The sequence below is a fragment of the Monodon monoceros genome, unplaced genomic scaffold (assembly GCF_005190385.1).
Source record: "Monodon monoceros isolate NGI ecotype Baffin Bay Population unplaced genomic scaffold, NGI_Narwhal_1 Super_Scaffold_20, whole genome shotgun sequence".
Lineage (NCBI taxonomy): Eukaryota > Metazoa > Chordata > Mammalia > Artiodactyla > Monodontidae > Monodon > Monodon monoceros.
Window position 1 is genome coordinate 135,094,642 of NW_021703777.1, and position 23,578 is coordinate 135,118,219.

At 42.0% G+C, this 23,578-nt stretch overlaps 1 protein-coding gene across 12 annotated transcripts in view; it reads right to left on the reverse strand.

Moving 5' to 3' along the window:
* The window catches only part of HTT (huntingtin), a 136,487-nt gene that overhangs the window by 72,998 nt on the left and 39,911 nt on the right, over positions 1-23,578 (reverse strand). For 10 of the 12 annotated variants that reach the window (XR_003795462.1, XR_003795464.1, XR_003795463.1 and 7 more), the window contains 15 exons: positions 21,419-21,499; positions 16,404-16,756; positions 13,384-13,507; positions 13,008-13,126; positions 11,250-11,361; positions 10,861-10,998; positions 9,888-10,046; positions 9,692-9,789; positions 8,502-8,641; positions 7,442-7,505; positions 7,091-7,191; positions 4,585-4,731; positions 3,439-3,559; positions 1,789-1,865; positions 619-770 (listed from right to left, as the gene is read on the reverse strand). Coding sequence is in view for 9 of the 12 variants with exons in the window: in XM_029234592.1 (XP_029090425.1) it covers positions 619-770; positions 1,789-1,865; positions 3,439-3,559; positions 4,585-4,731; positions 7,091-7,191; positions 7,442-7,505; positions 8,502-8,641; positions 9,692-9,789; positions 9,888-10,046; positions 10,861-10,998; positions 11,250-11,361; positions 13,008-13,126; positions 13,384-13,507; positions 16,404-16,756; positions 21,419-21,499 (1,986 nt within the window). In the remaining 3 variants the exon portion in view is untranslated. The remainder of the gene's footprint in view (positions 1-618; positions 771-1,788; positions 1,866-3,438; positions 3,560-4,584; positions 4,732-7,090; positions 7,192-7,441; positions 7,506-8,501; positions 8,642-9,691; positions 9,790-9,887; positions 10,047-10,860; positions 10,999-11,249; positions 11,362-13,007; positions 13,127-13,383; positions 13,508-16,403; positions 16,757-21,418; positions 21,500-23,578) is intronic. The other 2 variants (XM_029234590.1, XM_029234589.1) reach the window with 1 other exon arrangement.

Sequence of the window (23,578 nt, forward strand, 5' to 3'; positions counted from 1 at the left end):
CAAACAGACTAAGTCCTCATTAACGGAGACGGATCCCTCACCAGCCACATTCTCCATCGTCGTCCTCGCCCTCACACACTATCCACAATACTTAGCACTCAAACGTCACACACCCTCTCACGTCTGCACGCCTTCACGTGCGCTGTGCCCCGTCTGGTGTCCCCTCTCCTGCCAGCCCGTAGGTGTCGCTTCCTGCCCTAATCCCTGACAGAGAGCGATTACAGCCGCTCCGTGCGGCCACTGAACTTCTGTTGACGCGTGTCGCTGCAAACCTCCATTCAAATCGAGAACGGAGCCCACACACCATACTTTCTCATGGCCCCGTGCCTGCGACAGTACCTGCACAGGGTGCCCGCTAAAATGAAATTAGAAATGAGTTTACCTATAGCTAACTGAGGGGCTAGATCGGGAAAGGGCTGCTTTAAAATACTCGGTACAGGATAGCTGCCTGCAGTACACATTTATGCCTGTCGGTAATGTCTGAAATTCTGACTAAAGGAACAAGCCATCCCTGGCAATGACCTCAATACTTTTCCTCCATGCGCTCACCGCCGCCACCCCCCAAAGGAAATCAAAAGTTAAAGACCTAGAGTCCCTCTTTCAACTCAGTACCAATACCTGCAAGCAAGTTCCCGGCTAAAATCAAAGCATCTTGATGGGCTGAGAGATCCAGTGGGAACCAGGCTGATGAAAGCAGGGTCAGGATCATCGTGGCCATGCCCACAGTACAGCTCTTTCTAGACTCATCAGAGGCGCTCAGTGGGGGCACTCTGAAAGCAGACATTTGCAAGATCGAATTACAGAAAAATTGTAAGATAACAGCCTTGCTTTCTCTTATGAACCAAAAGGAAGGCACATCACTGTTCCTTTCATGCCAGCTCATAAAGCGATTTTACTACTGTGAACTAGCATCTTTCTTGTAACCACAGTCCCATGAAAGTCATCCGAGACAAGAAATCAGGTAGCAGATCTGACTGGAAGTATTGGAACTGGTTACTCTGATAACTTTTACCTCTCTTTCGACTGACTTAGCACGTTTACCCCAACACCAGAGTTGCTCTGAAGTCAGGTCTAATGCTGCATCTACGACACAGGAAAGCCATCACCCAGGACCAGAGAACGCACCTACTCCAAGCAAAGTTAGCTGGCCATACGCTGACACACACAAGAAATCTGCAGATTTCCTTCCAAATGTGATGGTGAGTTACTAAATTTGTCTCAGTTATCAGTATACATGACAAAAGCTTACTCCTTAATGCTGTAGAAGACTCAGAATTATTTCACAGATGCTATGAGGGCCATCTACTGGAAGAAAATCATTTTTAAATGAGAACTGCTAATATAAATATAATAGTTCCTAAATTACTCTTGTAATTGATTACAATTTTGCACGATAGCTCACATTTGATTTCAAATGAAAAATGTTTCTAAGTTTTTAATAGTGAATAGTGAATAATTTTGGAGAGAATCAAGCCAATTAGAAAAGTCTTTTGCCAGCATATGCAAATTCCCTTAAATTAACCTGCAAATCATACCCTCAGATCCTCCAAAATGCTTAAGAGTGAGCATGTGACATCCATCAGAATTACAAGTAATTCAGTATTTCCCAATAGCTCCTTCTCTAGCTTCCCACACAACTAACAGGGCAGAAGCAAATATTCCAATGGGTACTTTTCCAAAAGGTGAAACTGTTAAGGTGAGACTTAAAAAGAAAGAAAGAAAGGGATCCGTATAACTATGTTTGTATCACATAATTGTAGACAGCCATGCGCCGAGGAAAATACATACCCACAATGCCAACCTAAACTCCAAATGCAAACTGGAAAGGCAGTTGAAAGAAGACACAGAGCTTCACAGCATCCAAACTAAAGAAGAAAGGAATGAGAAAATCACACTCAAACACCAAAAAAGTTTATTAAATTGAACCTCCTTTTTCCCTTTATAAAGAGTACGAACAATGAAAACAAAATTGCGATCTGTATCTAACGATAAGACATCTGTCCTCCCACGATACAAGTTCATACCTTAGAAGATACAGCTGGACAACTGAGATACAGGTTTAAGGAGGGTCGATTATATATATCCCAGTGATGAGAGGCCAGGAGTGATGCACCTCCTCTGCCTCGAACTTTAACCATCGTGCTCCCCGCCCCCACCAGGAATGCCCTTCCTACCCCAGCTCACCCCACCCCATCTGCTCCAGCAGATTAATGTCCATCTTCCTAACCAGGCTGAAAGAACCACAAGGGCACGGATCCTCTTTGTTTTTACATCCCAAGCCTAGAACACTGTCTGACATATGTAGGCCACAATAAATACAAATAATGTTTATAATATTTTGAACAAATCAAGGGAAGACCAAACTGCAGACAGCCCAAACAATATTTAAGTTTGAAAGGCACTTATATACTTATCAAGATCGTCTAATCATAATTGCCTGAGTTTTCACAACATGAAAGCATTCCTTCTGTCACATAAAATAAATGACAAGATTTAACCTGGTAATCAGCAAACTGGCACTACTTTCGTATAACATTCTTTTTTTCTGATTATGGAAGTTAGACTTGTTCATTTTAGAAAATTTGTGAATATCTTAAAAAGCATAATCCTAAAATTTATTTTGGAAATTTTCTGCCAATCATTTTCTTAAGTATGTAAGAAATGTGTTTAATGTGAACATTATTTTTCATAAGCAAGATCTGTCTGGGCACAGGCATACATAGTTTTGTACTGCGCCTTTTCTCACTCATTATAATCCAGATGGTCATTCTACAGATTGTTCAAAATCCTCCAAAGCACCATGTTAATAAGTGCATAATAAACATATCACCATCTACACAGAATTTAGTTATAAGCAGAACTTAATCAGTTTTGGACTCTTGGACATTATGGTTCTTTTACAATTTCAGCATCACAAATAATGATACAGATAATCACATTACACAAAAATCTTTGTTGGCATTTCTGATTTTTTTCTGCTTCGTATGTATTATAAAGTCACTGAGTCAATTATTCTAGAGATATTTTAAACTTCTGATATACTACCAATTCAGATTATGGTAGTTTTTCTTTTCTTTGTTATGTCTTCCTAGACTGGCTGATTGACTGATTGATTGATTTTAATTTTTTGGCCGCGACGCGCGGCTTGTGGGATCTTAGTTCCCAGCCAGGGACTGAACCCAGGCCCGCGGCAGTGAAAGCGCCAATTCCTAACCACCGGACCGCTGGGGAGTTCCCCTGGCTGAACATATTTAATGTTCAGGAAAAAAAAAAGTTGTTTCCATCCCCATTGGAATAAACCCAGGTTTTATTCACAGAAGCACAATTTCTTAGTAAGCCGCACATATAAGAGCTCTAATACAAGCATCCTACCGTTAAGAACTGACCACACAAACTACTGAAAAGTAACCTCATTAAGACCAACCAAAAGAGTCTTACTGTGAGCGCCCTCGTGGTTGATGTGATTAGCTCATGAGAAACTGCTGCAATGACTCTCGAAAGGTTATTTTCCATAGTGACGTCTGTTATGCTTGGTAGTAGGTTATAGCCTCTATATATTCTAATGAGAAAGAGACGTGGAGACTTATAATCTACCACTGAAGCTTATGACATTTTCAAAATTCAAATGGCACTTAAAATTTTAAGATTAAAGGCTACAAGAGGTTAAAGCAGTCTTGACGTTTAAGTTAAAGAAAGACTGGGAATAAATGTGGTCATTATTCTAGGAAAATGGCTGAAATCACCCCTCTCCTCCTCCAGTTCCCAACACCACAGCACTGGAGCAATGCTCTCTTCAACACAGCCTTGCCCGCAATCTCTACGTGTCCAAAGCTGCCCATTTTTCAAGCTTTTAAGTTAAAAGAAATGCTTCATGAATCTACTCCTGATTCTGGACAAAATAAAGTCCTTTCCCATTACAGTACTGCCACTTTTCCATACTCCATTCATGGCACGTGTCAATTTCAATCCCTCCTTGTAGTTACATACAAATTCTAATTCCCCAACTACATAAATGAAGCCCAGGCAGGATTAGCGTTGATTCACTTTTGTTTCCCTCAGTGTCCTGTCCTCAACAATAAAAAACAGTCTATGTTAGTCTTCTAGTCTAAAAGACAGAAAAGAATGGGCTGTGTACAACCATTTGAAATTTTATTTAAAAGACTCTCACACAGAAATGTGAATAATAATAATTGCACATCACTGAACTAGCGATAACCCTAAATAACACTGACACTCTTTAACAACCTGCTCACCTAAACATTAATGTCATGACATAACTATACTCTTCATAGGTAACACAAATAAAGTGAAAATTTTAAGGGCAAATTTTTAGAGAAGACATAGCATTAGAGTCCTAGAGAAAAATACAGCTGTCGGTATGTGGCTCATAACAAACAGATCATACGATTTACGAGGTCACTGCTGTGTGGCTGCAGCAGAGCTTAAATAAAGAGGCGGGGTGGTAGACCCTGAAAAAGAGAAGCGCCCCATCAAGGGAGGAACGCCTATTCCAAGCGTTTTCTCTAGAAAACACGAGGCTTTAGAGTGAGCCCAGGGCACACTTTCCTCGGCTAGCAGGGGTACCTGGTTATGGTGCTGGCGGAGAAGTGAGATGGAGGCTGCGCCTCGTGCATGAGAGGCTTCAGGTGAACGCTGCTTTGACCTCTCGCCATGGCCACGACTGCGTCAGCCTGTCCTTGGTCGCACTTATAAAACAGCTTCGGGACAAGCCTGACATAAAAGCAAGGTTTATTTCCCTTAGAAAGTACCTGAAACCCACCTGTGATCCCCTCCCTCCGGCTACCCACGGACACTTCCTTCGTCAGGGGAATTAAGAGCAGAGGCTCCGATCGCAGGGCCACTCCCCCACACACCTGCTCTGAAAAGACCAGGCGCTGGACTCTCTTCCTGTCTGTCATGCAGTTACATACATCTCTCTACACATAATTAAATGCTTTGATTTAAAAAACCCTGGAAGTTCTCTTTCTAACCATCTTGATCAGCATCAACAAGTGCGTGAAGCCAAGGTGCACAGGAAGCACTGAGTACAGGGCAGATCTGAATGCCAGGGGCTGTCCCTTACTCTCTTCTGCAATTTTGTCTGCAAAACCGTCCCACACACTCCCAGGTGCAGAGCTCCAGCTGAGGTCCCTCACAAATCCAAAGTGAACTCAGAGGCAGAATGCAGGGGGCACATGGGCTCCTCCCTGCAATCAGCACTCGGCACACGCCCTGTGTGAGCACTCACACACCTACAGACGGGCCCGTAACTTTTAGAAACAGTCAACTGTTTTATCACATTAGTTTGCAAACCCAGTGTCTTTAGTTAAAGTCTCTTTCCTCCATGAAGACCTGGTCGTAAGTATAATTTTTTCCTAAGGTTTAATAAACTACTATCATTCACAGAAAATGGTAAAGATCCAAGATCTTTGATCAAGTAAGTTATATAGATCCAGTTAAATCCATGAAAAGGTACACCTCACAAGTAATCAAAGAAATGCAAATGACCACATTGAAAACCGAAAGAATATCCACCGAAATGTAACTGGTTTTCTTTTGAGCAGTTTGATTACAAAGATTTTTATTTCCTTCCTCACATTTTTCCTAAATCTTGTTCAGTAAACATTACTTTTAAAACAAGATAAAAGTTACTTTAATAGGAAATACCAATGAGTGCCTGAACAACTGACACATATTTAACTTCTTTTGAAATACTGTTTTGGTGAGAAGAATCAGGCACAATCATATTCTGGGAGTGGGAGCATAAACTGATCTGTTTCTGGACAGTAATTTCACAGTAAGTACCAAAACCCATAAAAATCCACTTCTAGGTATCTACCCATGAGAAATGAAAAGCATGATTCATAGTAGTCAAAAAGTGAAAATAATAATACCAGCTGGTGAATGTATAAATAAAATAGAGTATTATCTATGTAACAGAATACTATTCAACAATGAAAGGAACAAACACACCACGTAGCATGGATGAATCTCAGAAACTAAGCAGAAGAAGCCAGACGCAAAAGTCCCATCTATTTATTATGTGACCTCATTTATATAGAACATGTAGAAAAGGCAAATCTCTAAAGTCAGGAAACAGATTAGTGGTTGCCTGTGGCCAGGTGGGAATTGGGAATTATTGCAAATGGGCACAAAAGACCTTTTTGAGATGATGGAAATGTTGTAAAATTGGATTGTGGTGAAGGTTGCACAACTCTGTAAATTTACCAAAACTCATTTAACTGTACACTTAAAATGAGTAAATTTTAGAGATATAAAATTATACCTCAATAAAGCTACTAGGGAAAATCAGAAAGCTTGCCTGGCCTAGTAACTCAACTTCCAGAAATTAATTCTAAGAAAAAAAATTACACATAAACATTTATGTATAACAACAGTCACTGAACCATTATTCATTATTTAAATCAATAAAGATTTAATATCCAACCAAATAATATTTATATAAAAATTTATCACAACTACATAGTGAAAAAGTGGCCACTAACTAAAAAAATTTTAAAACAATATTTACAGGCTTTATTTATCTCACACTATATGAAATGTCATGCACTTCAGTACGGAAATATGAATATATTTGAACAGAGGGTGCCGCCCCAGACAACAATGCCAGTTAAAATTTCTTTTTTAGAAGAGTATTTCCAACAGGAAGATGCTAATAATAGATTATGTAGAAATTATCAGATAACAGAACTGCATGTACATTTTGTCCCAATTTTGAAAAAGAAACTTGTACATAGGATATACAGGAAAAAATGTTAATAGTGGTTATCTCCAAGGGTAGAACCGAAGGTGATTTTTCCAGTGCTAGTCTCCATATTTCAAAATTCTGGCCATGAAAGTGCATTACTTTTATAATATGAAGCTAGTACTTTGTTGTTTAAATTTCCATTTTAGACCCTTAAGGTAGTGAAAAATACCTTTTTTGATAGTTTAAGAGTAGCTGACTGTGAGCTCAAAAGATTTAGGAATACTGCCCCACGTCCTCTGAATTTTCCCCTCTCTTCCCATTCTCATATCATTTAGTACTTTAACCAAGAAAGTGAAAAGAGATAAAATACTTGGTAAGTACCTCGTTAACGAAGCTGCAGCAACATGGCGCACCCTGGGGTCTTCATCCCCAAGCAAATAGATGACAATGTTATTGAGCACTCGTTCTTGCAGTTTTAAAAGCTTTGGAAAGAAGGATAATAAAAACAGATATATTAACTAAGTTTTAGGTCAGATATTTTGGAAAGCCAGTGAGGGAGAACTCAACATCACTAGTCCTAAAGTCACGCATACAATCACAACTTTCATGATGTCAATAAATACTTCATGTGAAATAAATCTAGGACAGAATGCATTCCAAGACATTCTACTCCACTAGGAAAGTGCACTTCCTGGAAGTTAAATCACGGCCTCACAAAAATGAAGGGCTTACCCCTGTATAATGATGGGCCCTTCTGTGTAGGTTTTCTGCTTTTGCCTCCAAAAAGCTCACCAACCTAACACAAAAGAACATATTTCACAATGAAACAATTTAGTTACTGAACAAACACCCGCTGATGGCCTGCACGACTGACAGAGCAAGGAAGACGGCCGGTTCCAGCACATTAACCAAGAGCCAGGGAAGGCTCTGAGGCAGCCTTGCTTAAAACAGCAGAAAGGCTCATGTTTTCCAAACAAGTAGAATTTACACTGCTCTCCTGACTCCAGACTCAGTCAGACACTACTCAGGAAACTATTTTCCTTCAAAATGGATATAAGCAGCTGTTATTTTGAAAGACCCAAGTGCCCTACAGAATCAGCTCAGAGGGGCAGACTGTGGGGAGGGGGCTGAGACTCTGGCGCCTCCCCAAGACCGGCCCGCCCGCCCCGCTCAGGGTCCTGTCTGCGAGGCGTAGGTGAAAGCAACCCCGACTTCATGGAGATGTTGTGAGGTTGAGAGAAGGTAACCCACAGAGGTCACCTAGCCCAGCCTGGCACGCAACAAGCACTCTATAAATGGCGGCTTAAAAGCACAATGTTCCCGGACAATAAAGGACAATTTCCCGTCTAAAAGAAAGCATGGAGAGAAATCACCTGGAAAGAAAACTTACTCTTAGAAAATGAAAACTGCAAGGCATCAGAAGTTATTTTTAACTGCAACACAATACAGATCAGCTAAGTTCAGTACAGTGCTAAGTATACTCGTTTAAACAAGCACAAGTGACACAAGCTTCACTGTCTTAGAAGTTCGAGCTCTTTTATTCACACCACCCAGAACACCTAGATGACTAAGACTACTGGAAAACCCCACTCCTCTGCCTGTACGTAAACATTCCAGGAAGGGGGCAAAGTCAAGGAGGAGACGGGCAGCGGCAGCCGTGCAAACCACTCCGATGCTGACACGGGTCACTTGATAAGCGTCACTACTGGCAGCAGGGGACCGGGCCTTCCAACGCCTGTTCAGACTTGGGAGCGGCTGTGGTTCGCCGACCCAATGAGCCCGACTCACTCACCTGAAGTCGATCTCTGCCACGGTCTCCAGAAGCTCCGTCCTCACCAGCCAGTAGGAGCTGCTCCGCAGGGCCAGCATGTCGGTGAGGAGCTGCAGCCCCCACTCGCTGTAGCTGCTGCTGCAGAGACTCATGACGCAGAGCTGGAAGGCACAGCGGGCGGCAGGTGGGCCTCCGCCGACCCCTCCCACGCCGACCCCTCCCACCGTCCCCGCTCCGTCTTCCTTTAACAGCGACAGGGATGCTGCCCTGTTTCCACATCTCTCAGAAACACTTATCATATACACTCACCTCCATAAACTCGAGTTGCAAAGTAAATGTGTCCCTTCCACAAAATTATTTTCTTCCCCCCGTCTCTGCCTCTACCCTGGCCTCTCCTCCCAGACACCAGCCTCACCATCACCGACCACGCGCCACACCGCCACCGCTAAACCCGAGCTCAGCCGCGGGCCCAGCACACGGGACACAGCACCCGAGCCCTTCCTGACGTGACCCTGCCCTTGGCCGCACGAGCGGACAGGACGGGGCTTCCGAGGCTGCACCCTCCCCCGAGCCCTGAGCACACTCGTGGGCAGTTCCACACACGGCCTGATGCCTGCCGCCAACCCCCTTCCTTCTGCTCCAGCAAAGACAGACTGACTGAAACTTGGCAAACAACTCGAACTGAGGAACAATTCTGGCCGGGCCAAAGGAACGGTATCCCATAAATCTGACAATTGTAGGGGTTTTGTTTTGATTTTTACTGGTTAACTTGGACTGCTGTTGACTAGCCAGTTGTGATTTATGAACCAGCTGATATAAAGTTTCCTACCACATAAAGGACTGGGGCTCTCCCTCGACACAAAAAACAAAGGGGATTAAATAACCCCTATGCCTCACTTTAACTCTATCCATTCTATGGGCCTGAAAGAGTTGTTTTTTTAATTCAACAGGTTTTACACTTAATGTGAGCAAGGTACAGACACCCTTTAGGGAAGGTATACTTCAAACAAATATTCTGAGATCTAAATCAAAGTCTATTAAACCCTAACTGTTGGCAATGTTTTCCTTCTAAGGCTGAGTGGTGGATACACAGATGTTTCTTATTGTTTAGAATATCTGGAAATATTTAATGTTAAGCTCCAATTTTAACTGTAACATTGGTAAAATTTCCACTAATCAAAGAAGTGATTTCCACAAATGACTATGCTCACCCTCACAGCTGTACAAGCCAACTTGCAAGTAACAGAAGATTCATCCTTCAAAGTTTTCTGCAGCAGGGGAATGCAGTCCACCAGAGAAAATGTATTTCCTGATCGGAAGAGCAAGGAACAAACACCTTCATGTGAACCTGAACATGAGAAGGCCATCTGGAAGAGACAACACTGAAAACTGAACACTCGACGTTACCTGTCAGGGTTCTGACGGTGCCCATCCAGTCTCCCACGTGGAAGCGGGACCTGCTGAGGATGGAGGAGACAAGGGTCCCACAGAGGATAGCTGTGGCTCCTCTGACCTGTGGGTCCCCATGGTCGATGTAGTTCAAGATGTCTGACACGTACTGCTCCTCTGTGGAGAGAGATGGCCGGCCACTGTACAAGTCCCTACCGTCAACTTTCTAACTCTGGGCAAAGGCTGAATTCTCAGGAAAGAAAAAGAGGGCGAGCCAGTGATCCTAATCTAGAAAAGACTTGAATATAATAACCATCAGTGGTAAAAACGTTTCGGGGTTTAAAGATTCTATATTCATCCTTCAACACAATAGATTTTCTGGATTATAATTCCAGGTTGTCAGCCAATAATCAAAATTCCAAGGTTTCATCTCAAAAAATTATTAGAGAACCTCAAACCTGTCCATACTTACCTAATATAAATTCAAAAGCATGGGTTGTCCCCTTGCCCAAGGAAAGACAGAGAGCAGGCGGGAGGATAACTTTAGGGGAGCGAGTCTTCCCACCGTCCACCCTATCGTGAGAATGCGCCCCAGAACGTGCACGACAGGAGGCTGGCTCGCTGCCGCCCCAGCTGGTCTCGGTGCCCACTGGCTCTGAGTGTGAACACCTGGCCTGGGTGCTGTGGCCCAAAGCAATTCTGATTATATACAACTTGTGCTTTTGGTATAAATCCAATTCATATGCAAATAAGCTCTGATGTTCCCAGATTTCTATCGCTTTGTTGTATGTGTTTCAACTAAACACTGCATATCTATAGGGGGTCCAGGAAGCTAGAAACATGACTATGTGTTTTATGGAGAACACACCTCAAATGCCGCAAATTAGCTAAGAAAACTTAGTGCTCTAAAACTAAAATAGTCAAGACGGTTTGAAATAGTTTTCAAAATAATGACTGAACGTGAGGAATAAGATACAAACTTTGAACGTACCAGGGTATTCCATGGTGTCAAGCGGTGCTCTGTAAAGTCTGCCGAAGAAAGATTCAGGGTGAAGGGCCACAGCAGCTCCAACACAGCTGAGCGCCAGTGCCTTCACGCTGACCCTCACATCCCTATCCGGAACCAAGGCTGCAAACAAATACACCTGGGTCACCTTCAGCTTCAAAGCAGCACATATCTAGCTTCCAAATACACAAAACTAGACCCACTAAACAAGCTGCTCCCGTCTTCCCCTCCCTCCCGCACTGGTCAGTGAAAACCAAAGCTCATCCCCAGATTCTACTCTGTCTGCTGCAAACAGGCACGAAGCTGGTTCCCAAGATGACCTCTGAAACCTGAAGTCATTCCCTTCAACTCTGCACCTGCCTTTCTACACTTACCGTGTTTTTCCCCAGTTAGCAAAAATGAAGCGGACAGAAGGCGGACACAATGGACAAGAGGAGCAGAATCTTCATCACTGGACTGGCCAATGTCGCCTTTGATCCGGCAGGGCTGGAACAGAAAAACTGACACTTGTACGTCTTATAATCACGGAACCCACCCGTTGATTCGTTAGTTCATCCAACAAATAGTTCCAGAACAGCAGCTGTGCCAGGCGCTTGGGATTCAGAGACGCCTGCCTTCACCCACAGGTGCCCAACCTCACGGGCCACGGCAGAGCAGAATCAGACCAGCCAGAGGGAGTCCTGACCCGGGGCCGTGTGGGCTGTGGCAGGGATGAGCCCAACGTGCAGGGAGGGAGCCACACAGGAGGGCCACTGAGACCTGGCATCCGGGGGAAGTTCCTCGGGCAGAGGAGAGAGCCTGGGGGAGCCCAAAGCTGCGAGGGGTGGGCCTGGTGCGAGGGGGCCCAGAAGGAACAGCCGAGGTCGCTACAGCGACTGAGCATCATGGAGGGACTAAGTACAAAACACTACTTCTTGCCCTCAAGGAATTTAAAATTAGCTGGGAATACAGGACACTTACATGGAAAAGGTAAGCAAGAGAGATAATTTTAAAATAGTTCAATGGACAAGTGAGCAGCAACAAAAAAACCCAAACAACCTGAGTAAAAAATGGGCAAAGGACTTGAATAGACATTTTCCAAAGAAGGCATATGAATGGCCAATAAACCCATGAAAAGATGCTCAACATCACCAATCATCAGGGAAATTCAAATCAAAACCACAGTGATGCACCACTTCACACCCGTGTGATGGCCACTCTCAAAAAAAGCAGAAAATAACAAGTGCTGGCGAAGATGTGGAGAAAATGGAACGCTGGTGCACTGTGGGTAGGAACGTAAAATGGTGCAGCTGCTGCGGAAAACAGTAGAGTTTCCTCAAAAAATTAAAAACGGAACTATCACATGATCCAGCAATTCCACTTCTGATATATACCCTAAGGAAATGAAATCAGGGTCTTGAAGAGGTATTTGTACACTCACTGATAACAGCATTATTTACAACTGACAAAATGTGGAAGTAGCCCAAGTGTCCATTAAGAGATGAGGAGAAAGAAAAGCAAAATGTAGTAAACACGTTCTGACACCTGCTACAACACGGATGAACCTTGAGGACATTCTGCTGAGTGAAACAAGCCGGTCACAAAAGGACAAATCCCGCATGGTTCCACGTATATGAGGTCCCTAGAGTCACCAAATCCATAGAGACAGAAAGCAGAATGGTGGGTGAGAGGGGCCGGGGGCCGGGGGAACGGGAGGTTAGTGTCTAATGGGAACAGGTTCCAGTTTGGGAAGATGAGAAAAGTTCTGTGGACGGATGGTGGGGACTGCTGTACAACAGTGTGAATGCACTTAGCACCACTGAACTGTACACTTCAAAATGGTTACGACGGTAAATTTTGTTATGAGTATTTTACCACAATAAATAAACAAACAAACAAATCAATTCAATGGAACAAAACCAAGAATGTTGCAAGGCCATGCATGACCACCAGATGGTGAGGACGCGCTCACACCTGGAGAGGCAGAAAACCAGAGCAGACCCGGGAAGAGGTCAATATGCGAAGGGGAGACAGCTGAGCAAAAGCTCAGCGACGGGAAAGCCAAGAGCTTGGTGGACAGGCAGCAGCCAGGGCACTGCCGAACACTCACGGGAGCTCGGGATGCTGAGCAGTCTCGGGCCTAAGTGTCTCACCTTGTTTTCTGGATCTCCTGGCTCAGCAGCTTCATCTCTTGAGACAAATTTATCTATACTGCTGTCAGAGGGCTGCCTGCTGTGGCCCATGCTTTGCAACAAATGTGCTTGTTGAAGGGCTTCAAAATCAGAGAAAGAGAGGTTAAGTGACAAGTTTCCAATTAAAACACAAATACACATATTTACACAAAGTCAATATGAAACCACAGGATTTAGATTAAAAAAAGGATAATAACTTCTCAATTGATTTTCCTCATTTGCTGTTTACACCTCAGGAAACAAAGACACCAGGAGATTTCTTCTCAGAAGCTGAGATATAAGAGGTCAGGGTTAAAGACAAGGCCGCTCCGTAGTACATGGCCTGAAGTCAACGTACCGATGGAAGAGTTTCTGAAAGCCTCCGCGTCTTCATCAGGAAGAACCACAGCAGCGTCCTCGTCCTCGTCCTGGGGCTGCCCCACTTGCATCCCTGGGTACTGGCTGTCGGCACCATCTAATACCTAAACAGTTCAAGAGGGGCTGTGAGGGTTCTGAAGTGCGACCACCGAGGGGCAAGCCCTCCAACGTGGAAGACAAAGGCAAAACCCCACAAATAACACGGACCACATCTCACACGCCAACACGAAGGTCACTTCTTCAAGTACACATGGGTGCGTGCGTGTACATTATCAAGAGCTGACTGACCACGCATTACTGCTACATTATAAAAAGCTTTTGTAACTCTAAAAATTCCAAAACAATTCCAATCTGAACATTTCTCTTTTTGATTACAAAAAGAAAAAAAATCCAAACAAAAGTCTTTGTGTTCACAAGCAAATTTTACAGTAAGTCAAAAATGAGGAAAAATCTTTTAGACAAAAGTCTACCAATAGGTTATCCCCTAAACTGTTAGAAATGACCCAACTAAGTTTTGGGCACAATATTTCATATATTTAGCCATATATGTGGGTTATGATTTCATACAGCAAAATTTTTCACATCCAATTGTAATTGACCTGAAAAACTGAGTGACGTACCTTCAGTAGGCAAGTTAAATTACTACTGAAATAAATTCTATATCATTTAAAAAATCATCCCAAATCCCTCCAATTAAATTAAAAAGAAACTGAGCTACTTGCTCAAAAACAACCAAGAAAGAAATGATTTCCTCCACTCTCCAGGCTGTTTAAAAAAAAGGAACCCACACAGGCTAAAATGAGAAGTTTCACCACAATAAAAAACAACATTTTTTGAATATCACACTACACCCCAGGCAGGCTCAAAAGTAATTACATGTATTATTTCCCTTATCCTCATAAGCCTTAACAACGTAAGTACTGTCACCATCTTCATTTCGTGGATAAGAAAACTGAGGCAAGAGGGGCCATAACTGTGCCAGGCTACACAGCTAGTAAATGGCCGAGCTAGAATTCTCATCGTGGTGGGCTCCCTCCAAGACAAGCCCCACACTGGGCTATCTCATGAGGACAATCCCGATGCCCTACAGTTGGCTTCTTTTTCTCTATGGCACTTATCGCTCTCGACTACGTGTTTATTCACCTGTTGATCACTGGCTCATCATCAGCCCCACCCACGCAGGCACACACTCTAGAACAGAGGCAGGCAAACTACGTCGGTGTGCCAAACCTGGCCCACCAGCTGTTTTTGTAAATAAAGTTTTATTGGAACACAGTCATGCTCCTTCATTTACATATTTACGGCTGCTCTGGCACTTCAACAGCACAGATGAGTATACAACACAGGTCATATGGTTCACAAAGCCAAAGATATTTATTATCTGGCCCTAAATGGGAAGAGTCTGAGGAGTCCCACTCTAAAATATTAGCTTTGAGCTTACCTGGTGGCGCAGTGGTTGAGAATCTGCCTGCCAATGCAGGGGACACGGGTTCGAGCCCTGTTCTGGGAAGATCCCACATGCCACGGAGCAACTAGGCCCGTGAGCCACAACTACTGAGCCTGCGCATCTGGAGCTTGTGCTCCGCAACAAGAGAGGCCACAACAGTGAGAGGCCTGCGCACCGTGATGAAGACTGGCCCCCACTTGCCGCAACTAGAGAAAGCCCTCGCACAGAAACGAAGACCCGACACAGCCAAAAATAAATTCATTAATTAATTAAATTAAAAAATATATATATTAGCTTTGTGTGAGCAGTTTTGTATGTTGTGCCCTCTACTTCATCTGCGGCTTGTAGGACAATCCCTGGAACATAACAGATGCTCAGTACATTTGTTCAGCCAATAACTAATGACTAAATAAAGGACATGGAAGCACCTCATAAATCAGAAAGAACTCTGCCAGTGTGAGAAGCATCAAGGGAAGAGGTTTAGTTCCCTGCAGGCTACAGCCCGGCGTGGGTCCCTGGCCCAGCCCTACCACACAACATACAGCTGCTGCAGCACTCCCAGATGGGATGCTTTCACAACCTCCTATGGTCATTCAGTCCTACTTCTAGCAAACCTGCCCAGAAATTATCTACTGTAAAAAGGCAAGATGAAAGCTGGTGCAACAAGCAAACAACAGAAACTTCCTCCGCACACTTAACGTGCTACTGAGCCCGGCACTTTCCCAACCTTCTCTTCTCCCAGCCTACTGGTTAGCACTCTTCACCCTTTCCTGACTTAAAATCATTTCCCACCGTTCCCGTTATCTGTCCTATCCTCCTCCAGGTCTTCTAGTTAAAAACCCCAACCGTGAGCCCACTTCTCCAGCCGAGTAAGCGGCATCCACTCGGCCATTAGGAACCACATCCACATGACAAGTGGAGAGCTGCAGTGCTTTAGCTCATGATCTGTAACGCACAGTTTCTGTATTCATTTAAGTAAAATATATATATATATATCCTTAATAAAATACATTCAATAGTAGCAAAACAATTAATAGTACAAACTGTTTCGATAAAATGGGGCTGTAAAATTTGGTATATACCTGTACCAAACTTTAGACTACTCTTGAGGTGTTTCTTGTCCACTAACTCAGAGATAAGAGGCCCTCAGATCCATGCTCAAGATGGGATATGTTGTAAAAGGTTTTGAAAAGTCAAAAAGTGTTAAAATAATGCACAGTATTAATGTTATTAATCATACTGCATTAAGACCACAGATCTGTTAATAATAGGCTCCTCAAGGACTTTCAAAATGACTTAACCTGTGCCCAACAAGATATTAAGAAATTTTTAATGCACTTTTGACCTCCACGTTCGGCACAAAAGACACTGGGCTGTTTCCTTCAGTGAAGGACTCAGATGGGGCCGAGCTGCCTGTTAAGGATCTGAGCTGGTGACCTCTACACTATTATCAGTGGGTCAGATGAATGGAGTGAACCAGCAGGAGGGTCCAGGTCTGGGCCTCCAGGGAAGGCCCCTCTGAAGAAACTGGGCTGCCCCCTCCAACCACTCACAATTTCAGAACTGTCGGAAGGGGTCACGGCTGAATCGGGCCCCTCGGTGGTGGTCTGGGAGCTGTCACTGATGGGAGAGGAGGCCTGGGTCCCATCGTTCAGGTCCATGGCAGGGTCAGACGGGACGGCGCTCATCTGGCTGGAGCTGTGGCTCAAGATGTCCTCCTCGTCCCCGTCAGTGGCACCACTCGTCAAGTCACAGCCGGTCAGATCCACCGAGTCCGTCTGAAGTGTGTGCTGTGACCGGGGCTGCTCAGTGATGATGTCGTGACCCACAGAGTCGGCAGCTGAGCCAGGAGTGGAGACCCCAGAAGAGGCAGCCAGCTCACCACCAATCTCACCCTTGACTGAGGCTGAAGACAAAGAAACACTCATTCTTCAAAGGGTCAGGAAAAGCATTCAATATGGGATCAAATATTTGCAAAATACCCCAAAATTCACTATCAGCAAATGTTTTAACTGCAAGAATCCCTGAAATATGGTGAAAATATGAACTACTCAATTTCAAAAGCAAGACAACACTGCATCCTTCAAACATGTTTACCGTATTATTTACTTACCTTTTACTATATTACAGTATTGATAAAATAAGGATCACAAGTAGATATTTTTTAAGTGCTGTGAATATTCTCAAATGGCATTTCAGGGCAAAACCTGAACCCTGCCCAGCAACATTACCACCTCCAGTTCTTAAGCAACTGGTCCAGCCTGAGCGTGGAGCAGCGACAAGACTTAGGCGATTCCTAGGCAGCCTGGTCAGGGGCACAGGCTGGGTGGTCACAAATGCCCGGAGCAGGGCCTCCCTGGTGGTGCAGTGGTTGAGAGTCCGCCTGCCGATGCAGGGGACAGGGTTCGAGCCCTGATCCGGGAAGATCCCACATGCCACATAGCAACTAAGTCCGTGCGCCACAACTACTGAGCCTGCGCTCTTGAGCCCAAGAGCCAACACTACTGAAGCCTGCGTGCCTAGAGCCCATGCTCCACAACAAGACAAGCCACTGCAATGAGAAGCCCGCGCACAGCAACTAAGAGTAGCCCCCGCTCGCCGCAACTAGAGAAAGCCCACGCACAGCAACAAAGACCCAACGCAGCCAAAAATAAATAAATTTATTTAAAAAAGCAAAAAACAAAAAAACCCCAAATGCCTGGAGCTCTAAGCAAGCAGTGCTCTTGGAGGTGGGCTTTCCTTCTTCCCAGACCCTGTTCAAGACCTCTAAGCCAGTCCTGCTCTCCGGTAGCGTAAAGTTTCACATTTTCCTAGTTTAGTTTTTAAATTCCCATTAAAAAAAAACAACAAAAAAAACACACCATTATGGGGACTTCCCCGGTAGCACAGTGGTTAAGACTCTGCGCTCCCAGTGCAGGGGGCTTGGGTTCGATCCCTGATCAGGGAACTAGATCCCACATGCATGCCTCAACTAAGAGTTCATATGCCACAACTAAGGAGCTGGCAAGCTGCCACTAAGGAGCCCACCTGCTGCAACTAAGACCCGGTGCAACCAAATAAATAAATAAGTAAAATTATTTATTTATAAATGAATAAATAAATAAATATACTACCACTACATAAAAATCTACACCAAGCTGTTAGCAGTGTCACTCCTGTAGGCCAGTGGGTCAATGAGCACTTGGGCTTTATAATGTTGTGTATAGCTGTAATTTTTTTGTTGTTGTAACTTTATTTTTGTAAGTTAAAAAATCAATTTCTATTTTGTAGACTAAATCAATAAATAAGTAATCACCACTGAAATCATTCAGATTTTCCATCCCCAGTATTTCAGCCTCATTTTCAGTTATCTAGAAATATTATTTTGCACAGGGTTATACAACCCAAACCACTCTCACTTAATCCAATTATTAGTATCTTACTAAATACTCACCTTTCACAAGATGAATAAAGAGCTTAGATAACTATTTGTAAACAAATGTAAATTTCTTTCAAGTTAAATTATCCTCAGACAATTTTTTTTAATTGAGGTATAGTTGATTTACAATGTTTCAGGTGTACAGCAGTGATTCACACACACACACATATATATATATATATATTTACAGATTCTTTTCCATTATAGGTTATAGGTTATTACAAGACATTGAATACAGTTCCCTGTGCTATACAGTAGGTCCTTGTTTATCTATTTTATATATAATAGTGTGTATATCTGTTAAACCCAAATTCCCAATTTATCCCTCTCCTGCTCTTTCCCCTTTGGTAACCATAAGTTTGTTTTCTTTGTCTGTGAATCTATTTCTGTTTTGTAAATGAGTTCATTTGTATCATCTTTTTAAGACTCCACATATAAGTGCTAACATACGATATTTGTCTTTCTCCGTCTGACTTACTTCACTTAGTATGATAATCTCTAGGTCCATCTATGTTGCTGCAAGTGTCATTATTTCATTCTTTTTTATGGCTGAATAGTATTCCATCGTATATATGTACCACATCTTCTTTAAGCATTTCTCTGTCGATGGGCATTTAGATTGTTTCCACGTTTTGGTTATTTTAAGTAGTGCTGCAGCGAACATATGGGTGCATGTATCCTTTCAAACCATGTTTTTCTCTGGATATATGCCCAGCAGTGAGATTGCTGGATCATATGGTAGCTCTATTTTCAGTTTTTTAAGGAACTTCCACACTTCCACTTTTCCGTAGTGGCTGGACCAATTTACATTCCCACCCACAGTGTAGGAGGGATCTCTTTTCTCCACACCCTCTCCAGCATTTATTATTTGTAGACTTTTTGATGATGGCCATTCTGACTGGTGTGAGGTGGTACCTCATTGTAGTTTTGATTTGCATTTCTCTAATAATTAGTGATAATGAATATCTTTTCATGTACCTGTTGGCTATCTCTATGTCTTCTTTGGAGAAATGTCTATTTAGGGCTCTGCCCATTTTTGATTGGGTTGTATATTTTTTTTACATGAAGATGTATGAGCTGTTTGTGTATTTTGGAAATTAATCCCTTGTCGGTCTCGTCACTTGCAAATATTTTCTCCCATTCTGTAGGTTGTCTTTTCATTTTCTTTACGGTTTCCTTTGCTGTGCAAAAGCTTTTAATTCCATTACTCTAGGAAACAGGCCCAGAAAAACACTGCTGTGATTTATGTCAAAGAGTATTCTGCCTATGTTTTCCTCTAGGAGTTTTATAGTATCTGTTCTTACATTTAGGTCTTCAATCCATTTTTAGTTTATTTTCGTATATGGTTTAGAGAATGTTCCAATTTCATTCTTTTACATCTAGCTGTCTAGTGTTCCCAGCACCACTTTATTGAAGAGACTGTCTTTCCTCCATTGTATAGTCTTGCCTCATACGTTGTAGATTAATTGACCATAAGTGTGTGGGTTTATTTCTGGGCTTTCTATCCTGTTGCACTGATCTATGTGTCTGTTTTTGTGCCAGTACCATACTGTTTTAATTAGTGTAGCTTTGTAGTAGAGTCTGAAGTCAGGGAGTGATTCTTCCAGCTCCATTCTTCTTTTTCAAGATTGTTTTTTGACTATTCAGGGTCTTTTGTGTTTCCATACAAATTAAAAAAATTTTTTGTTCCAGTTCTGTGAAAAATGCCACTGGTAATTTGATAGGGATTGCAATGAATCTGTAGATTGCCTTGGGGGTATGGTCATTTAAACAATATTGATTCTTCCAATCCAAGATCACAGTATATCTTTCCATCTGTTTATGTTGTCTTCAATTTCTTTCATCGGTGTCTTATAGTTTTTGGAGTACAGGTCTTTTGCCTCCTTAGGTAGGTTTATTCCTAGGTTTTTGTTTTTCTTTTTTTGATGAGATGCTAAACGGGATTGTTTCCTTAATTTCTCTTTCTGACATTTTATTGTTAGTGTATATTAATTTTGTATATTAATTTTGTATCCTGCAACTTTACCAAACCCATGGATGAGCTCTTGTAGTTTTCCGGTGGCATCTTTAGGATTTTTTATGTACAGTATCATCTGCAAACACTGACAGTTTTCCTTCTTCTTTTCCAACTTGGATTCTTTTTATTTCTTTTTCTTCTCTGATTGCTGTGGTTAGGACTTCCAAAACTATGTTGCATAAAAGTGGCGAGACTGGGCATCCTTGTCTTGTTCCTGATCTTAGACAGAATGCTTTCAACTTTTCACCACTGAGTATGACGTTAACTGTGCGTTTGTCATATATAGCCCTTATTATGTTGAGGTATGTTCCCTCTATGCCCACTTTCTGGAGTTTTTATCATAAATGGATGTTGAATTTTTTCAAAAGCTTTTTCTACATCTATTGAGATGATCATATGGTTTTTATTCTTCAGTTTGTTGATGTGGTCTATCACATTGACTGATTTGTGGATACTGAAAAATCCTTGCATCCCTGGGATAAATCCTATTTGACTACATCTATGTTCGTCAATGATATTGGCCTGTAATTTTCCTTTTTTGTGGTATCTTTGTCTGGTTTCAGTATCAAGGTGACAGTGGCCTCATAGAATGAGTTTATAAGTGTTCCTTCCTCTGCAATTTTTTGGAATAGTTTCACAAGGATAGGTGTTAACTCTTCTCTAAATGTTTGGTAGAATTCACCTGTGAAGCCATCTGGTCCTGGACTTTTGTTTGTTGGGAGTTTTTAAATTACTGATTCAATTTCAATACTGACAATCGGTCTGTTCATATTTTCTATTTTTTCCTGGTTCAGAGCCTCAGACAATTTTTAATCCCATTTTCCCCCTCACAACCCATGCAATTCATGAGACACTTTACCCACCATCCTCTTCTCAAAAAGACTTATACTCAGGGAGTACAAACCTAATTTTAAAACAGCTTAAACCAGGGAAAACAGCAAACACTTGATGCAAGAAAACACACACATTTCAAAGTGAACACTATAAAAGACTCCTGAATCATCCACCATTTGAGCAAGCTGGCTTCACTGCTGCCTCCCAGGAGCAAGATCCATGGAGGTGCAGGGGAGGGGAGGAGGTGGGCGCAGCAGGGGAGAGCAAGGAGGACACCACGGCCACTCCGAGAGAGCTACCTGCAAAGGTGGGGCTGCTGCCGTCTGACCTTGACTCAGAGTCATCCTCCAAGGCTGCTGCTTCTCCAAAGAGCACTTTCCCTAGGAAATGACGTAGCAAGAGTCCTTTTAAGCTTGCTAAAAGGACGAACTTTGAAAATCAAATAAATGTACATTCCAAGAGGAATATCGTAAGTATATTTAATTCCTGCTCTCAGTCCATCATTATATATAAGTTCCTTTATACCTCTAGAGTGTGAAACACAAAAAACACAAAAAATGATATTAAAGTCAATAAACCTATATGGAAAAAGAATTAAAAGCAACGATTCTCAACCTGTACTACAAAGTACTTTAATAATTAATATTTATTGACTTAGACTAGTGTTAATGTTAAATAATTTATATTACTATTTATTTAATCTTAAAAATGGTAAGTTATGGCTAGAACCAATTCTATTAGCCTTTGGAATATTCATGTCATATCTCCAATGGCACATCAAAACTTATATATAAAACTTTTATAGCTAAAAGTCACTTTTATTTTATTATCTTTTAATCTGCTAGATTTCTATCATTGATAATCAGTACTCAGGTACTGTTATGATCTGTGAGGATGGAATAATATTTCATCTTTTGCAAAATCCTCAAAATACATTTCACAGTTCATGGTTTCTAAATTATATTAATAAGAAAAAGAGAAAACAAAAGTCTTAACATGATTTAACTGGGATCATTAAATCATTTTGGTTATATTACATATAAATGTCATTAAACAACACTATCAATACAATTACTGGTAAGTTCCAATTTCTGATTTCACTGCTCTTCAAAGATTAAGTCATAGGGGTGATAACTTCCATAAATCTACACTGATGTGACATTAAAGCCCTCCCCCCACCCCAGAAAAAAGCAAAGGAAACTCAAAATCTAGATGAAACTAACACAGCAACTTCGCTTATCTACTAAATAACAGGGTCCTTTATTACAGAACAAGTGATTTACCTTGAGAAAGCAAATAACATTCCAACCTGTGAATTCAGAGTTAATGAAATCAGTCTCTGTCTTTGGAAACAGTAGTTTGCAAATCTGTTCCAAGGAGTTCTCCCGAAGAGTGGTCAAGGGCCAGGCTGCTGCCAAGATGCCAGGCCACAACCCGCAGCCCTCACCCTTACATTCAACAACAACAACTCTGTTTTTCTCTCTCCTATGTACTGGAAGATTTCACTTGAAAAAAAGAATTCTGCAGCTATGACAGGAAACTGTGAAAACTGCAGCTCTAAATAAACACAACAACAAAACACTTGAAAAACAAAAAAGAGATTGAGGACAAATCGTATGTCCTAGCCCCAAGAAAACAAAATACATCTCTACCAGTCAACGAGTCATCTTATCATCATAAGAAAAAGTGACCGAGAAACAAACAAGGCAAGTGCCGGAGAAATCTAGTCACATGCCTGAAAATCTCTTCCTAGTCCAAGAATAGAAAGACTAGCTTTTCCTGACACCCTTTCAGTCTTCAAGCAATCTCAGTGTTTTCACCAAAACCTCAAGCTTGACTAAGTATCCCACACTATGATGGCCCAAATATTATTAATTCTAAGTACTTCTAGGAAATGCTTACTTAATCCAGTTAGGGCTAGAATATTATTCCTGTTAAGATACCATTCAATACTACAAATAATATTAGGCATCAGGCTCTCAATTAAATACTCAACTCATGACACACAAAAAAGATTAGTATGTTAAAGATTAGTTGTTATATGTCAATTATACCTCAAAAAAAAACAAAAACGGTATAAGTCTTTTAGGATTTCAAAATAGAAAACAACAGCAATTCTTTCCTATGGAAATCTAGACTGGAACAGAACATAATTGGTGCTATAAGTGATGACGTGTACCAAAGCTATTAGACCATGTCAGACACACTTCGATTAAATAAAAATAAACAAACTGTATCAGAAACTTAGGTATGTACGAAGCTAAATATGTCTGAAAAATGACAACCAGGCCCAAATTCACCAAATAATTAACCAAACATTATTCCTAATACTAAACAAAATTCATTGGGAAGATGAGTTACCTTTATAAATATAACATTCCCTAAAGCAGGAGAAGGCAAACTCCAGCTCACCCAGTTCTGTAAAATAAAGTTGTACTGGAATGAAGTTGCACCCATTA